At 48.1% G+C, this 26,118-nt stretch overlaps 1 protein-coding gene across 7 annotated transcripts in view; it reads right to left on the reverse strand.

The window, feature by feature from the left end:
- LOC119212522 (zinc finger MIZ domain-containing protein 1-like) overlaps nucleotides 1-26,118 on the reverse strand; it is a 92,218-nt gene that overhangs the window by 14,833 nt on the left and 51,267 nt on the right. For 3 of the 7 annotated variants that reach the window (XM_037463004.2, XM_037463001.2, XM_037463003.2), the window contains exons 3-6: nucleotides 17,444-17,563; nucleotides 12,811-12,924; nucleotides 10,218-10,323; nucleotides 2,788-2,823 (exon numbers count right to left, since the gene is read on the reverse strand). In XM_037463004.2, the coding sequence (XP_037318901.1) occupies nucleotides 2,788-2,823; nucleotides 10,218-10,323; nucleotides 12,811-12,924; nucleotides 17,444-17,512 (325 nt within the window). In that variant the 5' untranslated portion in view covers nucleotides 17,513-17,563. Of the gene's footprint in view, nucleotides 1-2,787; nucleotides 2,824-5,687; nucleotides 6,488-10,217; nucleotides 10,324-12,810; nucleotides 12,925-17,443; nucleotides 17,564-26,118 lie in introns of those variants that run through there. The other 4 variants (XM_037463006.2, XM_037463005.2, XM_037463009.2 and 1 more) reach the window with 3 other exon arrangements.

Here is a 26,118-nt window from a genome sequence, read left to right on the forward strand (position 1 = left end):
ATCAAGGAGCTATTTCATTAAGTGAAAAAATGAGCTGCAAGACAAATTAGCAAAACCATAATGACGAGTGAGTATGTGGCAGTGGAAAAGTATGATGAAGCAGCCGCACGTTGTGGGGTGGAAGCACCAGCGCTAACGGTCTTAAAGAAGCACGTCTATACGGGCCAGACAACCGCCTCCTGTCCGCGCCTCGTCTTTGTCCGCTGCACTTCTCTTCCCCCCCGCATTATTTCCTCTGGTGCTCCCTCTCTGGGAAGTCAGGGATGTTGGAGTCTTGTCAATGAGTACTTAGGCCCGTTGCCTCATGGGGAGCCAGACTTGCTGGCGAGGTTTTATGGCCCATTTCAGAGCTGCCCCGGCTTAAATACAGCCTCCTGCTGGCCACATGGCCGCAATGTCGTGCCATGTCCATCCGGCAAGGGGAACCTGGGGACGGGGGGGGGGGGGTTGATTTTAGGGGGGCTTGGACTCGGGCCAAAATGGTTTTACCGAGGCCACAAGCATATGTGGCCATGTGGAGGGAGATTTGGGGCGGGGGGGGGGGGGGGGGGTTGTGGGTTGCTGTTTTGATGTTCCGTGTTCTTTGTTGCAGTATCACAAAGTCTGGCCAACCAGTTTGTGATGCAAATTTGATATGATATATATGAAAATGGAGGATTCCTAAATACAAATAAAAAAGGGTATGAGATAAGACATTCAACTGAAATCTGTGTTCACAGATTTAAAGATAAAAGATTAAACTGTGAATCTTTAAAGAAATTCACGTGGAACTGCCTGAAAAGCAACCGGAACCCGATACAATAAACGCCACAATCTTGAGATGATTTATGCAGATCTCGTCACTCTGACTGACATTGGTCATGGTTATACAGAATCCAAACATTCGCCTAAACAGGCCACTGTCTTAAGAGATAATCTCTCTTGGCACATGCTACAAATCTCTTCATTAAAACCAGGGCATGCCGCTCAGGCTCCCTGTAAAGCACCGAGGTGGGAATCTATAGCATTTCCCCCCCTGGGGAGAATTAATTCGTTGTGCATGAAAGCCAAACCAAAATTGAATCTCCAATCTGTTACTGTATGTCGCTGTGCGCCTCAGTAAGCTGATTGGGAGCAAAACTCCGTCCAAACCTTCATCTTTACGTCTTAATTCAAGTTTCCTCAAAGCGCCATTGCAGCGGTAACACTTTAACAAAATAAATCATGTCCTCGCATACTAACTATTTAGAAAAACCATTGTGATTTTCGTGTTGTTCACTTAATTTATGTCGTGGTCATGTTAACTTAATTTATTTGTCAACTTCAACTTCATAATTCTTAATGTTTCATTCGTTCGCATGTTTTTTATTGATATTTTATATAATAATAGAATAGAATAATTGTCTACAACTTTCCAGCGTCTTCTTGCTTTATATTGCTCTTCAAAACATTTGTGCTACTTTGTGATAAACATGATTCAAATGTCAATTTCATGTTTCAAGAGTAGGCTGACCGATTTTCATACTTTCCATGAATGATTTGAAAACTGAACCGGACCACACCGAGCTCTCGGCTGACGGCCCCGGCACACGGTGTGTTTTTAACCGTGCACTTCTGCCACCGGATTATCAGATGAGCCGACCTGCAAAGAAGCTGCTTAACGGGAGCCAGACTGTTTCCCCGAGCAACAGGCTGCTATTAACAAAGGCCCGGCCCTTAAGCCCCTCGTCTACAATGATACTAATTAGGCAAAGAGCAGATGTGCCCGGACTAGTGCCCACCTCGGGGTGCTGGCCAGGACCGGTAGTGTCACGGCAGCATACGCCCGGCGACTGATTCACCTGCGACCTTTAAGCACTGGGCCCGGTGTCAAAGCCTCCCTCCAGTAGGACAGTAGGAGCCGACACTGGAGGGGCCCGGGTCGGGGCCCGGCACCCCTCTGGGCTCATTAGAGTCGTCCATATGTGCAACACTGCAACGTTTGAATAAAAAGCACTGAAACCGTGTCCATTTTAAACCATCGTTCATATGCGAAACAGTACACACTGTACGTGTGCCTCAGGCAGAATACATTCTGCTATATAAATATATTTCTTGTTTTAATGTATTCATTTAATGTCTTCCAATTGAGTCCCTGCCTTTGTATTAATATTTTAATAATTGAATTCTATTTAATATTGCAGATAGTGAATCTCACTCACACTGTAGATATCTCTAGAAAATAGAAATATTCTTTTATTCTATTATATTTGATACATTTTTATTGGTTTGAGTTTTTTTTTATTCATATACAGATAACATGTAAATCTATATCATAAATACTTATATCATTTACATTTTGCTTTTCTATATGTTGTACTGAAACTGTGATGTGCGTTTACTGTATTCATAATGCAGTTTCCTGTTTTCTCCTATAAGTTTCATTATATTATTGTGAGTCTCATGTTTGAGGGCTGTTCAAACCTGTGTGTAGCTTGTTTAGATACCATACAACTCACCAAGTAGAACAAGGCATAAACGCAAGATAGTCAATGGCTTCAATGAACGCAGGCAAGATGATGAAACAACGTGTGCGTGACATGCTTCATACTGTAAAACTCCGACAGACAACACAACAGCAGCCATGTAGCTTGTCCAGATGACCAACAAATAATAATAAAAAATAATAAAAAGCACGTCTGATGTCATTCCATGTACAGTATGTCGACACGGTTCCAGTGTGAGGACATAATGTAAGGACTGGGATGGGGATGGTTGGTTGGATTCAGCCAATGTGCATGAGTTTCCTGTGCGACACACAGCAAGTACCTGAGTCAGACTGACACCTCCTGCAGCAGTTGGTTTCTGTAGGGTTCAAATTTTACATTTTACTGAACTTTACACACATGGCTAAGATATTCAGTAGATGACAGACATTTGACCAAACCTACGGGATGACGGCGGGACTGAGAAATATATATATATATATCACGTTATAATCAACAGACTTGTCTGGGAAGCTACAGGGAAGAGAAACAATAACATAATGCACTTCAAATGAGAAAAGGAAAAAGTGAATGTAATGGAATTGCAGAAAACGTTCAAATAGTTCATACTTTTACTGCGTCATGGTACAAGATGGAAAACATCCACCGCAGGCAATTTAAGGATTCATGTCATTCCTGCCGCTACAAAATTGACCAAATTTTTTATTATCATCATCAGTTATTAATTTCCACATCGAATTGTTACAGGAGTATCCGCTAATCAATGAGCCTGACTTTCTCCATCACTATTGACTGAATTGTAAGCTCTTTATACCAACAGCTAATGAGGTCTGACCAGAATCCTATGAAAGACAAGGATGTGTAAGTTTGGTTAGTGTGAAAGAGGAAATATTGCTGCAGTTTAAAGCTCTGCTGTTCCCCATTAGAGGTCGATGAAGGTCATAGATTACTTAATGCTTCTTTAATGGGCTGCTATTGCGTTGTCCAATGACGCCATTTGCAATCTCTCATAACTGTCTCTCCCCCCTTCTGGATCTTTAAAAGCTCAGGTCTCTCTAATCTGACCCGTGGAAGCATCTTTTCACTGCTTAATGAACAACACACATATACAGATTTCTCCCTTTCAGTGGAAGTTACCACACTTTGTGTCTGTATCTGCAGCAGTGTGTTTCCACAGCTCCACTCACTGATAAACTCATCCATGTCAAATGTACGAAGTCTGCTTCAGGTCGATGTTTCTGGTTCTTTGACTTACAGTGAAAACAGCCAGCACCCTCTGCAAATACACACATGTCAGCAACTGCTCCTGTGATTCGGGTTTTCATCCAAAAAACCTCAAAGATAAAGGTGGTCAGTGCCATTTTCCACCTCGGAGAGATCGTGGAGGTTGTCGTTACAACGTTAAACACCTCGTCACCAACAACGACCGGTCGCAAGACCTCTGTTGTCTTGGCACGTTGGGAGCTGTCCAACAGACACATTTTGGTGAGTGGGATAATTGAATAATTGGCCAAACTAGGACTTTACTGTTCAGCTTAACAAAAACCCTACTGAGTAGAGACAAAGCTAAATGAGCAATAAAGACAGCCACATGCCAACCGACGTATCATTTTTCAACAGGAGGTTGAAATGACATCAGCTGACTCTCTTTTGAAACAGGAACTCATTCATTAACAGGAATAATTTGACCTTTTGTTCGTTTCCAGCCTAGGGACAAGAAGCTTTGGATATTCCCCAAAGATCCTTTTAAAGTATTCCATAAAGCGGAATAAGACAAAACCAGGCGCTATAGCTTCTCCATGCGGTGTAGTCTTTGGAATAAAAACCTGTTCCTCCCGTTTAACCACACACACGATGGGACCACGAGGAACACCGAATGGCCGAACTGAAACCAGCGAATCGCCGCACGGCGCGAGGATTTGTCTGCGACCTGGCTGCTCCTCGTGTGTGGCACAGAGTGGGAGTGGCTGGGACGAACTGCCAAGAGGTTCGCGGCTAAAACGCCGCCTCAAGTAGGTCAGCGCGACTCCGGGAGATAATCAAAGCCATTTTGACCCCTTCTGTGTGAGCTGCAAGTGGGTCAAATGCAGCAGTCAGCTGTTGCAACTCTGTCACGCGGAGCGCTGCGAGGCACTCGCCCTACTGTCAGAGCCCACTCCGCTGGTTTGTGACGTGGGAGGGCGCCCGCGTGCACCCACCATTCAATCGGCCAACACCGACCACCAACCACCACCGTGCCAGGGAGGGGAGGAGAGGGGGGGGGGAGGGATAGCGTGAAGTTACTCATCTCCCCACTTGTCACTGAATGCACCCTCTTTCACCGTTGTATCCTCCTTTTGACAGCTCCGTCCTACTGACAGCAGCGAGGACGCCCCCCCCCCCCCCCCCCACCTCTAAAATGCCACCCGCATTGTAACCAGACTCGCTCCAGCACTCTTAGCTGCGCAGAGAATAGAGGAACTCGTGTGTCTAGAAACACTTCTGAGCATAAATCTGCAACAGCAGAACAAAGGCGATGCAGGGCGGCCTTAATCTCTGCACTACTGAAGCCAGCAGCTATTTTAAAGCTCTTGCTCCGTGTCTCTCTATCCCTCCCTCCCTCCTCTCCTCACTCTAACATTCTTGCTCTCTCTCTCTCTCTGTCTCTCTCCCTGCCTCCCTCTCCCCCTACGTTTCCTCCCCCCCCCCCCCCCCCCCCGATGTCTCTGGGCAGCAGCTCCTCTCTGTTTTCCTCTCCTCTCCTCCCTGCGTGTCCAGTGACTGACTGCACAATGCACATCAATTATTCATGGCCGCTCTCTCCGTTTCGCAGGCAAAACCAATCACAGATGGGAGTCATTGCTAATGGGCTCATGCTGTACTTGCCACCGGCTTCTTTGCACTCAAGCAACAAATACCCCAGAGACAATAAGAGGGAAAACAGGGATAAGCTGTAAAAAAAAAAAAAAAAAGGAGACGAAGAGGAGGAGGAAACTCCAAACAGCACTAAAAGCCACAAGAGAATAGGAGGACAGGTTCAGAGGAGAAGAAAGGTATTGTCGCAAATAATTTAGCAATATCATGAGCCGGCTCCTGCAGCAGCAAAGGGTTAAAGACAGAGAGGCTGGATGGGGAGTGGGGGTGGAGGGAAGGGGGGTGTGGGGGACACAGGGGGAGCGAGGGGGAGTTGGGGGGGGGGAGACAGGGAGAGAGAGAGAGAGAACCAAATGCTTATCTCCTCACCTCGGATGTATGCAGCAGTTATTGATGTATCTTCTTTTTCTGTCTAGTGATCCATTGCTTGCTCTCCCAATACACACATCACACAGAAGCAGCCACAGCCACTTCGCCAGAAGGGAGAGAGGGAGGGCATGGGAGGGGAGGGGAGAGAGGAAAGGAGAGGGAAAAAAATGCAGGCGGCTCACATTTCAAACCTGCAAAGGGGGGTGGTGCCTAATGTGCTAGACAGCCTGCTTCTTGGCCCGCGTCCAGAGCGACGAGTAAAAAGAAGCCTCAATCAATTTATTTAAAGCAACATTTGTAATGAGCAGCGCAAGTACCACCAAGATAGAAAATAGAAATGGTTCAGGTGGGTACAATGAGCACCGATTCCAGCCCCCGAAACCTCGTCTTTGCATCGAGTCGACTTAATCCATCAAACTGGTCATTGTAATTCAGGGGGCATGGAGGAGGAGGAGGAAGAGGACGAGGAGGAGGAGGCTGGGTATTGTGGCTTCCTGATGCACTGTGTGAGTGTTTGAATCCGGGAGGGAGGGGCTAATTAGACCACAATCGTCCGCACACATGAGCCACAGTGAGCTTTTGGATAAATAATTACATATAGAACATGTAAACTGTGGGTAGACACGCCACCTGAGGCAGGTTGGAGCGCCATTTGTCATCTGCAAATAAATAATAAAAAAACTGGCACTCACCGGCAGCCAGTCGACTCAGGTGTCAATTGATCGCTGGCTAAAATACAATAACATGCGTTTAATTACGGACACAAGTGCAACGTTAAATCCTTTCTAACATGCAAACATCCAATTTGCGAGTTACAGAGCCGCGCAGGGGCGGCTGAAGATGTTGCCGATCACCTCCCTGCTGCCACAGACGTAATCACTGCGGGGGCTACGGAGAAGAGACGGACAGGCCGAACCGCTCTCTGCCGCGGCCTCTCCTGCCTGCCGCTCGCCTCGCATGGACTGTATCTTCCACGTGCGCGCCAATTGACTCAACCGCTGCTGACAGCAGCAAGCGCTCGGCCGCCAACAACGTGTTATCCTCTACTCGGGAAGAAAAACACCTACACGATGAAGCACACATCGTGTGGAGGGATGGATGGAAGGGGGAAAATAATAATAAAAAAACAACATTTTAGTGTGGGAATTGCTTTGGGGGAGAAATTACAGCCCGTCAGGCCTGTGTTTGCGTTCAACCGACCTCCGTGCCGTGTGCACAATCATCTCGGTGTTCGGCACCACTTCACCGGAAGGCCGACGTGTGATCAGCTCTACGGACTACTGTTTATTTACATTCAATTTGCACTCAAGCAAACAAACGAATTCATTCACGTTGTGGGTAAAGGAAAAAAAAGTTGGACCAAACGCTTATAAAAAGTTTGTCTCAAGCCTGAATTTAAGTAGGCTCTCCTCTCTTTGGAATTATCATAAATATATATATTTTAAAAATCGTGAAATAAAATGACTTGATGTAACTCGTCTTTGCTCAAAAGAGTTTAAGTATGAATCAATTGGTCACACGGCTCAATGATGATCTACAACCGCAATCCCCCCCTCCCGCACTTAAAACCCCACTACCAAACCAACTAAAGGAGATGAAACAAAGCGTGTTAAAAACTGTTATTATTTATCACGCTGACGTGGTTGAACTACAAACCCGCAGTGCCTTTGGGTCCGACTTGAATGTATAGAAACAAACCGGAGCTGAAGCCCAGCTAATTATCTGCTGAATAGCGGGTTTACCAGCCGTTTGTTACGTGGGAGAATGAAGTGAAAAACTTTTGACTGGTCCCCGTCTCTTATGACTTGGTGCCTCCTTTCACTCTTTAGAGCCGAGGAATTCCAAGAGCTTGCTGAGGCGCAAACGATCGGGAATGTGCTATTCTGACCCTCTTTGGAGGGGGGGTGGGGTGAGGAGGAAAAAAAAGAAATCCTGATTAAGCGTTTTGTAGACGGACTGAACCATCCTGCAGGAAGGGTGTGCCACTGATGAAGGAGGCCCTAAGAGCGCTTGTAATGTACCCTGTGATGGTGATGGAGAGAGCGACAGGGGGGGATGCCCTGATGAGTTCATCCACACCGAGGAAGGTGATCCCCCGACTTTGATGCACAGCACCCCCCCACCCCACCCCCCCTCCGCGGTAAGACAGTCCGCGTAATCACAGATTAATAGAGCAGGCTAATCTCAGCCACAAAGAGGTCACTTCTAGCAGACAGAGGCCCCTCCCCCAGCCCTACCCGAGCAGCATTGTGGGGCACTTGCAAAGGGGCAAACAGGACTAAAACTGGCTGATCCCTTTGAGTGCATCTATTAAAGAGTATGATTTACGGAGTAACACTGAGGGCCAAGATCTGTCTCTAAACGCTCACTTTGCTATAAATACGGTACGTATGTTACCTGATAAAATCAATAGAGAGATAATGGCGTTTTCCTCAAGTGAGGGAGACACATGGTGGTGGTGTCATTCGGATCAACGAGTATTTTTGCCTCTCTGAGCTTTTTTTTTCTTACGTAGAAGAAGAAGAAAAACCAGTGTCTTAAGCCAAAGTCGCAACCTGCTTCAGCTGTAGGTTGAACATGTGAAAAAAATGACATAACAGAAATGTGACGGAAAGACCGCGGCAGAAACAGTCAGGCCGGGTTAAAATGGGACACCAAATCTGATTTACTTATTAGCGCTCAGCTATTGACCCGATGTCCTCTGTGGCAGACAGACCCAGAGAGCTTTCTCCCTCCCGCCCCATTTATAAACACAGATTTTCACAGCAGAGTAGAAGACCCACGATGAGACTGAGCCAGTTGCGAGAGAATGATTCGTCTTCACATGCACCCCGGATACCTCTTCTGCTTTTTCCTTTTTCGAGAAAACTCCCGGGCTTCAGGCTACACAAGTCCTTTTGTTGTCATATAAAGGTGGAACAGTTTCGAGCGCTCCGAATACAGAACAATACAAAAGCTTCTCATGCTACAAATGATTGACTGTCGTGCTCGCGCCGCCGCTGAGAATTTAAAAACAAACTCGGATCGCATCCGGGAAAACAAAAAACGATTTTGCTAAACGAATCATCGCTAAACCTACTTTATGCCCAGCGTAGTCAATTACACATTCGATCTGCCTCTTATGTGCTGTCTAATGCAGCTTTGGAGATCCGATCCCCCAGTGAACACTAACTCATCTGTCTCCGGCTGACCTGCTGCCGCCATCCCGGCCCCATCATGTGACCACGCCCCCCCCCCCCCCATTCGTCAACAAGCCCCCGCAGGATGTTGGGGAGTGGGTCCGGCCCCTTGGGGCCCTCGAAAGGGGAGGGTTGTTTAAGAGCCACAGAGGTCTTTTTCTCTGCGGCTTTACAACCTCTTCGACTGGGGCCTCCACTCTGAAGAGCTCCTGGGAGCTCTGCTGGAGGATGTCTCCTCAGTGGTTGTCAATGGCTGACTCTCTCCCGCTATTCCTGCACGCCTCTCAAAAATATCCATGCATACAGGTTCATAATTGTCCATGAAATGCACTTTGGGACGCTGCCTAGACTGGAGTGCTAGCCGTAGGGTTTCCAAACGACCACTATTGCAGAAAATGATCCAGACAGAGAATCAATTGGCAATCTTATTTGAGGCCCATAAATTAGGGCCTGAGATTTGATTTAGCATTAAGTAGAATTAGAAAACATTTGGCGGTATAAGTTAACTGCAGGCAGATAATGATTCTCCCCCCGTGGCCTGCAGATGAGTGACAGCGCGTGATTTGAAGCCTGGTGTTCCCACGTTATGAGACCGCCGCCGCCGTAAATCACGAGAGGAAAATGCAAGTGAAAATTCAAACAATATGTGGCTCTTGACTTTCATGTTCCAGTGGACTTGCGGCGGCTCGGCAACGCGGCCGAGCCCGCGGAATCAAATGTGCAACCCCGCTCTCCTCAAAACCACAGACAGGTGGAAACCACAAATCAAAAAAAAAAAAAAAACCTGTTAAGGAACACAAAATATTCCTGTTATCTTACGGGTCGCTGACAGCCGATACATCTTCATTCCCGCCGTGCTTCGGCATGCTTTCTTTTCTTTCTTCGCCAGCTTGATAACAACATTTAGCAGTTTACATCTGTCCCAATAATCCATCACTGCGCTAAGATGACGGTGGTGCCACGTGAAAACAGGGACTCTCCGTCACTGATAAAAGTAGATTTCTGTTGCGTGTGACATATTGAGTATTCGGCTGCACGCACTTAGTCTTCGAACGCCCCGGAGAAGAAATCACTTCTTTTTTTTTTGTAGTTCTCTATGTTGTGAACCAGAAAGAAAGACGCCTGCACTACATGTCAGGCAGAGGGCCTTAATCTAAGATCAACATTTGTCTCTTCTAACCACTCCAGGATGGCTGCCCAACACAGGTCACGATTGCAGAGCACCAGGAACAGTCCGGTAGTGATGGGTTCGGGAATCATGGAACGCTGCCATGAACCTAGGCAGCATCTTTGAGCTCATAACAGGCCAGATGGCCTGAGACGGCGGTGGAGAAAACTCTTACTCTCTTACCTGCTGATTTTGGAGTGAACTTGTCCCTGTTGGCGGCGCACACGGCCAGGAGCCGGTAGCCCAGGTCCAAGTCGTAGCCCTGCTGTGCTGCTACCCGGCTGACCACCTGAACACAGCGGAAAGAAAAACAAAAGCAGGAAGCCCCCCGGTCAGAACTTTATGATTATGATTACTGTGACGGTGTGTTCATAAAATGAACCGAGATTTTGGAAGAAACATCATTTCAGAATGTTGTTAAAAACATTGATCTGCCTACACACAGTCACAGACAATTGTGGGATTTATGTGCCTGATGCTTCTATTGCAAGTTGAAGATTTGTGCGGATCCATGGCTCAGGCTTTAACCAAATCTAATTTAAAACTGCAAACTAGCCTTTGAGGTATTTTGCAAACAAGCAGCAATATGACGGATAAGCAAATAAGAAAGGAAACACATTCTCCTTGACAAAACTGATGTTAGTGCTTGGAAATTGGTATTCGACTCAGCTTTAAAAGCTACATCATTGAATCTTTAGATTGTTTAAACAAAATACCTTGAAACAGGTCCTTAAACTGATCAAAGTACTCATCATTTTTGTCTGCACAATTACTGTTACATAAGAGTAGAGTTTCCCAGCATCAAAGATCCAGCTCAACTTAAAGGATAAAGTCACGACTTCTTTATCGGTTCCATGTGAGTCGGTGGACTAAATGTGGCCTTTGGTGCCGCGATGGCCACAGAGGAGAAACATTAAGAGGAACATCCACACGCTACAGGAGGTGATGTAAATCCCCCTTACGTGGCACATGTTGCTTTGATTTACCGTCGCCATTATCAGCTCAAAGAGACCCGCTCAAGACCTGAAGGACACTCCGAGGCCCGCGAGGATCAGCGAGACTCACAGGAGACTGATTCTTCTCCTGCGCCTGGTTTTCATAGATCCCGAAAGTTCAAGACAAGCCCCGAGGTAGCACAGCTGAACACCGCTCCGTGCACCGTATCATTATCTCCTGTAAGTATAGTCTCGACGTGACACCAAAACAGAGTACGCATATGTGGCCTTTATTTATAGGAATCGCCCATTAAGAAGAAAATATATGAGTATAGGCTGTCTAATTACAATCTGAACTTGCGAGGGACATTTGGCTGAGAGGTAATTTTAGTGTAAAAAGTTAAAACGAGTTCTAATTTCAGGACTTAAATTGTACACAGTCTGTGGAGTTGTGGCTTATGCATTGTCTACCATACAAAAGTCACTCAAACCTTATGCTGTATACATATATCTGCACAGCAAATGATTCATTCTTTCTGCCTTGGAATACATTTCCAATTAAATATAAAACATTGAAAAAATCATCCTGGTGTGACTCTGCTTAAAAAGGCAGATAATATCTTATTACTCTTGATGATCTTGATCTTGTTTAGGTCTAGAAAACCTTATCTTTGAATGTTTTAGGGTCAGTATTGTTCACAAAAGTCCTATTTGATTGCAGCGACTTTTCTCAATGTCAACAGGTGTAACTGTGGGAAGAAGAGGATTTTTTTGTGGTCACCATCCAGCGCCGACACTGAGGCACGCAGGCAAACGGGCTGAAGTATTTCCTATTGTGGTCGCAGGCCGGGCAAATCCCAATCACATGTCTCCGTGCTCCCTCCCCGCCTGGTTTGCGCCACGGTCCATACACAACCCATAAACTAAAAGGCAAAGCCTTGAGATTTTCACGGCGGGGGGAAACAAATTGAATTTGGCGAAATGGCGGAACAGGCACCTGCTGCTGCACATTAAAGCAGTAACACAAACAATCACTTGAGTGGAGGGATGCGTCAGAGCGGTTTCACCAGCGGGAGCTGTGCGTGTCTCTGATCCACAGAGAGGAGCACGCTATAGCACACGATGGCCGAGTGACGGGGTCCGCAGTCCATGCTTTGTTCTACCGGACCGTCCGTTCCAAAATGCTCAGAGGTCATTTTTGGTTTTTCAACCGCCATTGGAATCCATCGTAGCTGCTTTAGAGCCAGGTTTGTATGAATTGAACCAGAGGAAGAAAAGATGATTCTTCAGACTACAATTTACCTATTGAGACAATTTAGTGTATATTATAATTTGTGTCTAATTACTTTGAAGCATTTTGGCCCTAATGATTCTTTGTTTACAGTGTACCTCTCAAAACATTCAAGATTCTTCTTGTCCAAATGCCATGAGATATAAATTATTCAATTAATGAAAAGCCCCCCCGAGGCATTTCAGAAAGGGAATTAAGGGATTCCTCACTGTATTTCTCTCCAAGCGCTGATTGCTTTGTGGTTTGAGGCCGTTACTGCTCTCTTTCTCTGTGTTCCATTGAGCCCGATTTCTGAGCGCCGCAGCACAAAATGTAAGTCACTGGGAGGTGACCGAATCTCAGTAGTTTCTAAAGGGTGAAATACTTTTTATTTTCCATTGACCTCAGTAAAGATCAGGCAACTAAACATTAGCTCCCTCATAACCCCGAGGGAGTTATGGAAAAAGCCAACGCAGCACTTTTTTTATTGCCCTTGAACCTTCAAGTGTAAGACTGAATAAAGGGGGCGGGGGGGGGGGGGGGGGGTGTCGCACCATGACTGGCCACTTACCGTTAGGCATCCCATCAGGCTTTGCTCGAAGGGGCGCTGAAAAGCTCGGGGGTCGCCGCACCAGTCCAGCAACTCGGTCGCCGCTGTTTGGAAATTCGCTGGGTTTTGTAAGTGCTGGAGGGAGAAGGGGGTAAAGATTAGAGCAAATGTTACAGCAATGCAAAGGTCACAAGGAAGTAGCACAGCCGGAGCCATTTCACGGAGGAAAGCGATTGCACTTGAGACTGGACGGACCAAAATGTATCTTATTACAGATGGGATTGCTTGCATTGTAGGTCTAAAGTGTTAATGTGCAGGGGCTGGGGGAGGGGGGGGGGGGGTACGGTGGTTTCTGTAGCACCGCCTCGCCATCGAGTGCAATAAATCTCCCTGTATGGCTGCACGAATGGGCCGAGGAAGCGCCTTGTTTGAACAGCCGTGACTTTATCTGACAACGGGCTCCTTGACCCACAGGTGCCCCCTTCATGACATTCATGACATTCATTCATTCATTCATTCAGCAGCTCACTCAGTAACCCCGTCGTAGAGCAGCAAAATAAATGAAAAAGAAATAGACCTCACAGGGTTGCGACGTCGGACTCACTGTTGCATAATTCTTCTCTTAAAGCTTTCACACCTCAAAGTGAGTCACTTCATACAGACAGTCCCAGTCCACAGTTTTGGACACATTCAATTGAATGACAATATGTGTCCTGAGGTTGAGCTTAAAGCCAAAAACGGCTGCGTGCTTCGATTTCACCGCCAGGGACGAAAGCAGTGCTTCTTTCTTGTTTGCTCTTTAGGGGGCAGCAAAGGTCAAGATTTTAAAAGGCAGCTTTCATAGCAATTAAAAAAAAAAAAAACAGGAGTTTGACCAGGGCCGGATGAAACCAGTCTTGTTTATCTTATGTTCCGTCTGAAACATGGCTTTGTTTTGGGGGACCGGTGCGAGACTTGGTGGGTTTGCAGAACATTTAAATTCTACCAGTGGATAAATTCTCCTGGAGATACACACACACGTCGACAGATGCTAAATTTAGATGAGTCTGGAAGCAAGTCAACACACGCAATCAGAGCACCAAAGATGGAAAGGGGGAGGAGGGGGGGGGATATGTAGGGAGGGTAAAAAACCCTAAAAAAAAAAAAAAAACACACACACACCACCAACACTTGGGCTTGAAGTGATTACTGTTCTTTGCACTCAGAACAATTGGTCCCACCAGTGTGGCTGTCACACGGAGAGCTTGGCACTGCCCCGCCACAGATGTTCCCCTCAGTCCGGCCAAAACCCACCAATCAAACCTAAACCAGTGGCCAAGAGACCCCCATCCCACCCCCCGTCCCCCGGGCGAGAGCGACCCTCCAGCTTCTTTTTTTTAACGCTGCAGCAAAAGCTGGGCTCAGTTTGGAGGGAAACAAAGACAGACAGCGTTCGCAGCGTCCTGAGAATACAGCTTTTCTTCACATACAATCGCCCTCTGTAGTCACGGCTGGTAACGACTTGATCTGCACATCTGGAGCGAGACCGAATGTGACAGCGCGCACGAGCGCGAACAGGCAAAGTCTTCCCCCCCCCCCCCCCCCCCCCCCCCAGCCCCCCCTCCTCCTCCTCACCATCACAAGCTTTCGGTTGCGCCGCTGTTGTCATTGAGCAACGCCCCAGAGCACTGGAAACATAATAATGGAGACAATTAACCCTGAAAAGCAACACAGTGGCAGACAAAAACAGCTGCACAGCCAGTGCAGCAGCAGCGGCCGCTAGTTCATCGTGAAATATTGACGCTTTCAGTTTGAGGAAGTGCTCCTGCAGCGAGAGGAGAGTTCAGTTTCCGCCAAACGTCCCCCCCCCCCCCTCGTACGAATCGCTGAGTGGAGAGTCTCTGACAGCAGACTGGCTTCCCACAGCGAGAGGAAAAATACTGCCTCTGAAATAGATACCGGTGGTATCAGGGAGCCCATCTTCCCCCCGAAGTGTTCACAACGGTGCAGTTCTAGGACGCGGGAGGGGGTGAGGAGGGGGGGGGGGGGTGTGGAAACAAAGTGCCACTGAGAAACCGTGTGTTTGCTGGTGGAGCCAGATAACTGTTTGTTATGTGGGTTGTTGTTTTTTTGGAACATCCTCGCCTGCTTGGAGGTTAAACAAGCAAACGTGTTTATTTTGCTGTTAAAAGTTGGAGATATGTTCCCTTGAGGTATTTAACACCACCAGAGAAACAAAGACGCTTCCATATACCAACGTTCAAGTGCTCCTTTTCAGATCACTGGGTCAATCTATCTGCTGATTCTTTTGATAATGTCTAAAAATAATGAAATAGATTCACGTCTCGTCTCTCACACGAACTGTTTTTTCAGTATTAACTGTAATTTACTTTTTCCAATGTAGTATTATAGTAAAGTAGTAGAGTAAAGAAAACAGACTTTTTAAAATGATGAAATTAGTGTTTTGAGCTGAATAATAACCACGTTCTCATAGTTTATCAACAGTTTGGTGGAGTTATTGTTTGGAAAATTACATCGTTGCAAATCTCACAACAGGACGGTAATTTAAAAATTGCCACCGCAATGATTTCTGATTTAACTTTCAACCCATGATTCAATCGGGCTGACAGATTCCAATTTCCTCTACTTTATCATCACGCTCAGCAGTGATTTATCATTTGAACAAAATCAATTTGTTCGCCTGTCCGCCGCGCTGGCTGCGAGTATTCAGACAGACATGTCACATCTTCCAGAGAACAACAACACAATGGAGGAGGCTTCATTGATATTCCTGCTTTCACATCCGCACCGCCGCCTGGATGCCAAATTTCAGCATGTGCACACTTTCAATTAAAGCAAACAGCTGGATTGGTTTACAATATTTCCTTAATTATTTTAATGGCTTGGATATTGGACAATGGGGAGCAGGGGGAGAAGATAGTGAGTTAATTGTTCTGATCTCCCCCGATGATCATCTTTGTGTGCGGGGGGGGGAGAATAGACGGCCGGCTGAATGGGCTCTCTGCTAGTCTAATTGGCAGGACATAAATGGTATTTATTATGCGGGTCTTCCAAACCCTGATTGTCTGCGGCACAAAGCCGCCCCTATTAGCACGGTGCTGGCTCTCACTGGTCGGCTTGAAATGACCCGGCGCTTAACCATTTATTAGGTGGACCGGAGGCCTCCTCGTACGCCATGGATCTCTCTAATTGGCATGTTTGCCCATGTGCTGCTTCCCCCGGCCACCAACATTGGGAACGTGTTTGTTGACATTTTATTTCTTGTTTTCACCCTGCGGGGGTTGATACACTTAACCTCGTGACATCTGAATCGTCGACACCTTTGCGCTGGACGGAGGCGAATCCCTTTTCTCTACAGAATAAGGCATTAGCTATTAGCAATGCAGTGCATTCATTGGATGCAGTTTCACCTCCCATTACCCAAAAAAGGAGGGCGTGGTGCATATTTGATATCCAGCCGTGAAGAAGGTAACCAGACTGGAGACACCTTCTTACTTCAAAAGCTTGGCTGTGCGCGTGGGGGCTTCCCTCTGTTTACGCTCGCCCCGTCTCGCTCTCCGCCTCACCTCGCCTGTTCCTCGGTAGAACCCGGAAACTCCCCGCCGGGGGGGGAAAACTATTTGCCATGTTCGCACTTGTGTTTTTCAGTGCAAGCCCCATGCATTGTCCCCAAAGGCCTTCTGATGTACCTCTCGAGGGGTGCGGGGGAGGGGGGATGGACCTCGGTAGAAACAAAACGGCCCATCAGTTCAGAGGAGAGATCAAAGGGAGCGAGCCCTGTAGCCCGAGGTTACGCAAGTGTGTGTGTGTGTGTTTCATTCTGCCAGGGTTTCGTCCCGCAGTAAAGAGCCGAACAAAAGGACTCACTGGGAGTCAGCGGCGGGGGTGGGGGGGATGAAGGGTGACGACGTGGAAGGGAGGGCGGTGGGGGGAGGGGGCTCCGCTCTTTGACCCCGGTCAGTAACCTGAGTCGCACCACGGTCTTGATAGTAAGTACTTGGGAGTTTTGTAATTTCGTCTGAACCCACCGAAGCTCATTGAACACAAGGAACTGATACGTGTGGACTAGAATGTGCCGAATGGTGGAGGAAGTGACATCCAACACAGACTAACTAAAGGCTTTTAACCAAGCATCCACCTGCAGCCTCCGATCCTTCATTCACTTTAAGAGAACTTCCTGTTGTGCTGAGCTTCCTCCTTGAGAAGGACGAGGTCAGAGCCCAGAGGCCAAATATTAACGCTGTAATCTATGTCTACACAACAACACGTCCCACGGCCCAAGTAGCAGGAGCAGTGACACAGCGTGTTTTACAGGTTACCATCCTGCAGAAAGAATAAATACATACTTTGGTTTCTTAGCCTGGAGGCAGGAGTTTATATTTACATCATCCATTCAATTATGCCTCGGAAGAGCCACTTAAACCTCATCATCATTAAGATAAATAATATTGAAATATTGAAAAGTTGACATTTTTATGTGTCTGAATATAATGACACAAACATCAGATTGAAGGACGAGTGAATCACTTCTGCCAAAAATACGTAAAGACATGACAATGCGTTCTCCAAAATGCAAACCGTAAATCACATGGCAGTGGTGACTGGCCGATGAGGCTGATAGAGCCAGCCCTCACGCGCTGTAAATCCCTCTCACCTGTTTGATACACAGCAGACGGTCATTGGTCTGCTGTATGTGTCTGTCCATCGACGGAATGGCGTTCATGTTGATTGTCCCTCTTCCGCCTCTACCTGCCAGCCATTAAACCGGTGCGTTCTGTAACAGAGACACACACACACGTGTTAAAGCTTGCCTTACCTCTGCGAAGCTGCCAATCCCATCACCACCAGGGTATTGCAGTTTAGTGTGTACATATTTGTGTGTGGCGCCGTGAACGGAGCAGGGAGGTATTGATTTGGCAGGTGACGAGCACCTCAGAGAGCCCAAAGGATGACATTCCTCCCCCGGTTCCTTGTGACACCCTTAACAAGCCCTGGCAGTTTCCCCTCAAACACCTTCGCAGAGGACACGCCGGGCGGCTTAGGGAGGATGTCTGACCATGTTTAAAGCACCTCAGGGGCCAAAATGAACAGAGGTGGAGGGGGGACACACACACGCACACACACACACACACACACACACACACACACACACACACACACACACACACACACACACACACACACACACACATTCTGTAGAGGCCGGCCTCAGAAAACGGCATGAAAGCCTTCCATCCCGGCCTGTGAGAACATTAACTTGGCATGTGGTTCTCTGTTTACATTACTTAGCCATTATGTAATCTTTGGTTAACAATTATCTGTACCCTGGGCCCAGACATGCTCCACATTTCATTTCTCCCTCCCGCTGCCCCCGCCCCCCATCGCTCTCCTGCTACATCAGAGTTCCTCTAACAAAACCCCTTACAGCGCACTATTGATTTTGGAGCAGCAGCTTATGGAAAACCTCTTTCTCTCACTCTTTTTTTCTTTTTGTTCCAGAGGAATCATTTTTTCACGGAAGGCAAACAACGGGTCTGTGATCCGACATGCTACATGGCATTATCCCCGAGTTAAAATGTATTAACCTGCATTAAAGGTTATCGGTTTCACCGACCGTGGGGGGGGTCAGACATTATGTTGTGTTCAACAGCAAATAAATATTACATTAAGTCGTAGCGGCTTCAAGCGGCGGGGTGAGTGAATCAACAAGCACATATTTGGGGTGGTGAAGAGTGAATCCCTCCATCTTTACCTCCAACCCCCCCCCCCCTCCCCTTCAGACCTCCTTTATCTCATCTTGTCTTATTGTTTCCTTCCCTCGACTGCAGGGACGTCGCTTCCTGCGGCGCATCATCTTTCCCTCAAACACTCGCACTCCCATCACTCAGACCCCCCTCCCACGCCCAACGCCGTCTTTCTCCATTACCATCACAGTCTGAGAAATCTCCCCGCACAAAGTACCGGTGAGATGGGAGAGAGAGAGAGAGAGAGAGAGAGAGAGAGAGAGAGAGAGAGAGAGAGAGAGAGAGAGAGAGAGGAGGCAGCATGCTGCACCATACTGATAATGCTCACTTAGGGGTCTCTAGCTGGATTTAACGGCGGGGCCGGTAATCTACTCCACTAGACAGCTAAAGAGCTTTTATGCTACCTATTGGAGCTGCTCGTGCCTATACTTGAGAGGAAAGAAGGGCACACGAGTGACTTCCTCTCCATAAATTAGAAAGCTCATAAAAATAAATAAAAAAAGAAGAGATGTCGGAGGACCTTTTTCCATCCCGACTCTCAGAAAGGAAGTGTTTTTTTTAAGACTTGAGGGAGGTCGTAGCTGGACACCTTTGACACACGGCAGGCTTTCCAGGGGTAAATGTGGTCATTTAAAGGCATTTGCAAACAAGGAGTCAACAACAAATGACCTGATTTCAAGACAATAAAAAGGCCAATAGTAAAGCAATGCTAAATAAAACACATCTGATGAACATCTTCAAATGCATCCTCAAATATATGATATATGTCCCCCCACTGACTTCCTCTTGCACGCATCCCTCTTGTGTTTGCCGCTGCAACACAGTCCCCATCGCTCCCTGCCAGCTGACAGTAGGCTGCTCCTCGGCTGAAGTGGGAGGGGGCAGGGTGTGGGGGGGCAGGGGGAGGGGGGCACCCCTGAACCATCGTGCCCCTCAGCCACCAGCAGGTGTCTCCCTGGCCCTTCAAAGGCCCGTCTAGTGGCACAAAGGAGGCGGAGCGGTGTTGCTTTAAGCCTTTACAAGCTCTACAAATCCTCAGCTGCTGCTTCCTAACAGGGCCCACTCAGCCCGCCACTGCCTGTCTGACCTTGTGGTTATTGATGAGCGAGTCGACCTGCTCTCCCCGTCTCTCGCCCCTCCTGCCCTTCCCGCCGCTCTCTCACTCGCTCTCCCTATTTTTCTCTCTCTGTGTCATCCCTCTTAGCTCCAACAGTGAGTTAAAACGAGGGGAAAGAAAGAGGGTGGGCTGCCATTCACCACCCCTGTTTTTATCTGTTAAACACACGTTGTAATGACACTGCCGACCTCCACGCAGTGGGTAGAGGCCCGGCTGCATATATTTACATGAACACTCTTCCCAAGATCATTTGAAAAGTATGTGATGGCACTGTTGGGGACTAATTTAATTTTCTTGTTCTAATTAAACACAATTCCTTTGTTATATCTTTAACGACTAACAAGAGCCAAATTAAAGATTAAACCCGCGATGCTGTTGAGATATGACAACAGACGCAATTATGAGGCTGCAGCCTTCTTCTTTTTTTTTTCTAATTTACAGATGTTATCATCCATTATGTCCTCAGCGCTATTTACCTAATGTGAACCCATTTGCCGTGATTCAGCTGGTTAGCCCAGAAAATCCCCGCCGTGTGCTTTTGAGGGCAGCGAGGGGGAAATCGGCGCCGATGGGTGCGTTACTTGAGCTTGATTTACCAAATTGCGTCGCACAACAAGTAGAGAGCCGCGGATTCCTGCACAACAAAAGAGACGCGAGGGGGGAAATCGAAGGCGGGAGGGGTGGGAGGGAGACCTGCTTTCCCTCCCTATTCAAGGGGGAGCTAAAATATATGTATTGAGTGGGAGCCGTAATAAAACGAAACGGGTGAGGAGATGCAGGCCGGGAACAAATATGAAAGGCAGTGGAGGATGGCGGCAAGGTGATGGAGCACCACCGGAGGATTGGATGAAATTATCTCTTTATAATCATGGGCCTTCTGCATGGCTGCCTCCTCCATTGCCCAGTGACAGATGAGGCCTAGCTCTTCAAATGGGCTTTTCACAGTGCTATCGGCCCACCTCTAGGGTAAAACAATGTTTTTCTCCCCTCTCCCTCGCTCCCTCCCCCGTACCACCACTTTAGAAAGCTTTGTTTCCACGCGGCACCACGCAGAGAACAGGACCGTCTCCCTTCAGGCACGGCACGTGTTTGTCACATTACGCGATCACGTTACATAAGCGCACCTTGAAAAAGGGGGCGCGGATTTAAATTTGATGACAAAACTGTGACAACGGAAGATTGTGACGCTAAGCAACGTTGAAAGAAGACACTAAAAGCAGAACATTATCTGCGGTAAGTAAGAGGGATTGTTTTTTTTTGGAAGTGTCACAATCCAAACATTATTTCAGACACCCTCCCCCCCCCAAAAAAAACCCCAACCCCCGCATCTTCAAACAGAGTTTCCAGACCGTTAATGTATCGCAGACGAGTTGTGTGCCTCTGCTCCGCGGGATGAAAAACAGTCTGAAGGGGGAGAAGTGTAGACAATGATTAGCTTTATCCCGCCATCAGGGCACAACAAATGGATCCCGAACCCTCGCTGCTTTACACAGTCTCTCAGCTGAGCTGTCAAGGCACAGGGAAGTGGTAAACAGATTTAATTTATTCATATAAATGGCTTGTGAACCAAAACAGTCGGGCTACTCTGGGGCCAGGCATAGTGCCGCTAAAAGGCTTTTTCCACTTCACCACAACGTGTTTTTTTTGTCATTTATGTACCTTTCGCCCAGTAGTTCTGATGCTCAAAGTAATTGCTAAGATGGGTGAACATGTCGCTGCAAGACAAGCAGTGAGACAGGCTGTAAACAAACAAACTATTTATTAGAGTATTAATTGGGTAATATATAACCTGGACTCACATATCTCAACTGGTGGGAGTTATAATTATTTTTATTATTACCGATAGGAATCGTGGCAAACATGTTTTACATACAAATAGTGTAAAAATGACCATCGTGCCGATGTATTTTTAGTTGTAAATATTTCCCTTTAAAATGTTAAAATGAAGTACATAAAAAGTCCACCGCAAGTTACGTCGCCCTTGTGAAGTTGCGTAATGAACCAGAATTGGCTTCCAAACGTGGTCCCAAAATTGAACTTGTACGCGCACATAGAGAAACTTTCCCTTTCTCTTCTACATCGCTGAGCTCTGCACATACTTTTTTTTTTGCTAGGCGGGTTTATTAAACGGAACGTACGCTTCAATGGAGACGCAGGTGTGTGTGTGTGTGTGTGAATGGAGACACATTTCCCTCCTTATGAGGCACTCGGCCGACAAGTGTTACACAAAGGCAGAGATTCTGAGGGTGGCTGCATGCGTAGAAAGACAGCGAGCCGCACTGGCCACCATCCCGACCACACACACACAAACACGCACATACACACACAAACACACCTTCTCACCTTCCCTTGAGTGCTGGACCGGCATCATGATACCATAACAACACCCTCAGTCCCTCCTAATGTGCTTTACAACAACACTACAGGCAGGGTGTTACACCTCTGCAGACACGTGTGAAACACCCCCCTCGACCAACACACACGCACACGCACGCACACGCACACAGAAGCACACGCGCCTCACTAATCGAAAGCTCAAAGCACTGCTGACACGATTAAAAAACGGAACGAGGTGGCCGAAGCAGAGAAATCCGCATCACTCTTGTAGCTCACGGAGACACGTTGAGACGTGCTGATCAAGGTGATCGCGTCCCTGCGTGTCATCTACGGTAGGTGAATGAGGCAATAAAGGGCTAATCTGCGCCATCATTGACTAGAGCTCGACTGTTTGCAGCACTTGCTTAAGGGCGATAAAGGTGGGGGAGGAGGAGGGAGAGGAGGATCACCCTCATGATATTAATGTGCTTTGAATCCGAGATATGTCTTGGTCTTTTTTCCTGTCGTTTAATTACCTCAACATTGTAGGGACGCCGTTTCTCCGGCCCCCGAGGGCGGGGTGTTTAGTTTGGAGAGGACAGACCCAGGGCTCCAGGTGTCCGCCTGCTTCTCTGCCTGGTGAGCGGCCAGGCAGAGAAGCAAGGACAAAGCTGTGTTTGTTCGATGGAGGGAAAAAGCAGCGCGGATGGAAATGTGTGCGAATCGGCGCCGCTTCCATTGTTGCTTCGCAGAATGTGCCATAATCCTCGGCAGGCTCCAACCAGAGCTGGCACAGAGGATAGCATGAGCCGCCTCCCGCCTGTCCCACCTCCCTGCTACCTCCTCCCCTCCCATCAGCCCTTCGCCATCACCTCCTCCTCCTCCTCCTCCCTTCCCCCATTCCTCTGCTGCACACACATATGGACGCAGAGCCACTCAAGTGCACACACGTGCATGCACGCACACACACACACACACACACGCTCTCTCTCTCTTGCTCTCTCACACACCTCCCCACATGGCTCCTTAACAGGCTTGGGAATGGATTTCCTTTATTTAATGTGGTTTGGTCTGCAGCTCCAGCAGCAACCCTCAGCAAGGGTGGGCTCCCAGTTGTGCCACTCACTCACTTACTCACTCACACGCACACCCACAAATACACACGCACGCACAATCCAAGGGGCCCTGGTGCGTTTGTCGCTGTTCACTGATCTCTCCCTCTTCCCCTCTGTCTGCCACTCTCCTTCAAACCCCCCCCCCCCCAAATCTCTGTCTCACGCAGACCCACACTCACGCTCTCCCCCCTTTTCTGCCCTCTCACTTTTTTTTTTTCTTTCATGACAGCTCACATAAGCAAGCCTCCTGGATTCCTGCGGGAGCCCCACGTTCGGTACACAGAGATTGTTCAGCCGTCAGGCACATCTGCAGCGTGATTAGAAAAGCAAAGGGAGCATGGTGGTGGGGGGCAGGAGGGCGGTGGTGGTTGAAACCCCCCCCTCCCCACCCCCGCCATTGGTGCTGCTACACCCGCCCACCCTCCTGCCCCAGCAGCAGCGGCGGAAGAAGAACTTGGAGGGATCATTGAGGGGCCCAAGCAATATCTCCTCTCTAGCCAAGTGTAACGTTTCACCGACTCTCGGAGGCCAATCGCCACAAAAAATTGGAAGAAGAAAGAGGACAAAAGGCTGATGGGGGCAAGTGTCTCGTCACCACCGAGCCCACGCCCACCCTCCAGCTCGCCCCGACTACCAGGGCAAGCAAGGGGGAGAAAGGATGGTGCCGTAGATCCCACGTGCATACACGAGGAGCAGCTCCGTGGTCTCTCCCGCCTCCTCCAAACAGCTACTCCTTTAATTTCCTTTCGCCCCTCGCGCTAATAGCAGAGGAGGTGAGCGGGGCCCCCGGGGGGGAGAGAGGGGGGGGGGCAACACAGACGAGCCACATGACTCGGCGTCGCTTTCAAAGAGCCTCCACCAAGGAAGAAAACCGAGCATGCGTGAAGCTAACAGCTCGCCAGCTAGCCTCGTGCTCTGGAGGCGCTCCATCAGACTCACAGCTAGCTCTCTGCAATCCTGCAGGAATTCTGGAGGCATGTGATGATAAAGACGATGATAAAGATGTTGAAACCAGTGAGCCAAAGTGTAAACCTGCAATGAGACTGTTGGGATTGAGGGGAATTTGCACTCCATATCTCACAAAGAAAACGCCCGTCACGACAACCCTCAGCCCCCACAAACAAGTCATTTTATTTCCGTTTCCGTGTGTGATATTGTTGCCGTGCAGGTGCTGACACGGCTTCAGACAAACTTGTGAGTGAGTGTTTTTCTTCTGCATCCCCCCCCGCCCGCCCGCTTTTATCTGCTCGCTCTTTTTATTTCCAGTCTCCTGGTTTATTATGCATGCAGCTCATGTGTCCCTCCTGCGAGTGGCTGTTCATTTTCCACATACCACGCTTAATCCGGTCAGCTAAAACTTTGAAATAGGGTGAGCCGCGGACGCAGCCGCTACCCAGGAGGAGCCATTATGAGGTCTGGGAGAGAGAGAGAGAGAGAGAGAGAGAGACGGACTGATAGCGCCAGGGGGAGGAGTGACAGGCGGCCTGCAAGATACATGGGAAGGAATTCAAAGAGGGCCGAGAGCAGAACACAAAGCGTGTGCGTGTTTGTGGGTTTGCTGCCTCGCCGGCGTACGGTCAGTGGTGATAAGTCAGGAGAAGTGGTGTGTGTTTTGACGGCAATTGTGTGTGTGTTTGATTGGGTTATTGATGGGGGTAGGGGGATGGAGATTCTCCCGATCTCCATTGTGCCGGTGACCTTTGGCCTTTTGCGACTCGACTTGGGTGAATGGGAGGAGAGGGTCGCAGAGAGTGAGAGGGAGGGATTTTAAATAGTGCATGAGCTCAGCCTGCGACAGCTCTGATGGACAGCAGCAACACGAGCTTTATCAGTTTCACCGAAGACGCCAGAGAAGACACATGATCAAACTGCCAGCACTCAAGACGACCTCATGGACATCTCTATTTTAAAAGTTCACCATCTGAGACTCGGCTCGCTGTCCGCATAGATGCATCTATTCATTACGGTTTCTATCAACGGATGGTTAATCTTAATCATGTCTGTAAAACAAACAAACTGAAGCACAGAGCAGAAGGCTCTTACCCTTAAAAAGTTCAGAGAAACTTTTCTAAATTCAGGTATGACCAGTAGCTAATGGTGGCTAAGTTTAGCAACCTTTAGCTTAACGTAGCTACAGAACTACTGTTCTGTTTTAGTTCTTAACATCTCCTGACCCAGTAGTTTGAGGTTATTCAAGTCAAATGAATGTTCCCTTAATTACAGATGAATGACTTAATGACAGATATATTAAATACATTTTGATTTTACGCCACAACATAATATGCACTCAATCACTCATCAACGTGTGTCCCAACTTTGCTGGACCCGCATCCTCTGACATCTACGCTCTGCTACACTCCACACACCTGGATTGGGACCCTCGAACCAGCAAGGCTTGTAAAGATCTTTTTTTGTTTTAAATGTACATATCAGCATGTTGTTTGATAACCTTGCTGAGCGTACCGATCCTGCGTTAACAGCTTGCTCGTATCTGCAGCCATCGGCCCCTCGTGGGAGAAGCCTCTCATTCCACAAATGTGCTCAATTAAAAAGAGCGCAGTGCTTGGAGAGGGGCAGCGAGGGGCCTTACCCTGCGCCCGTTTGATCTGGATCTGCTAATTGGTCAATGACAACACATTACCAGACAGGCGGACGCTTGATCAGCAGAGGGGAGGCTTTTGACTGCAGCAGTTCAGCCTTTTGCCCTCCCCCCCCCCCCCCCCCTCCCCCCCACACACACTCCAGTCTGTGTCCAGTCTGTGTACGAGTGTGTGTGTTTGTGTGTGGGGGGGGGGGGTTATGCAGAGGTTAGGCTGCACAGGCTGCCGCATATCACTCAGAAATGGAGGAAAGGAACACAAAGCATGTGATGAATTCCATGCGACAGGCAGGACTCCGACCCCCCGCCCACTCCGCGGCCTCTGGTCATGTCCACAACTCGCCACTTGCACCGGCCAAATTCGCCGGAGATCATAGGTCCGCCATGCTCCGCTTGCCGTTGTGTAAACGAGTAGGGAAAGCCTCCCATCTCCGGGGA

Source organism: Pungitius pungitius, chromosome 21 (assembly GCF_949316345.1).
Source record: "Pungitius pungitius chromosome 21, fPunPun2.1, whole genome shotgun sequence".
NCBI classification, from domain to species: domain Eukaryota; kingdom Metazoa; phylum Chordata; class Actinopteri; order Perciformes; family Gasterosteidae; genus Pungitius; species Pungitius pungitius.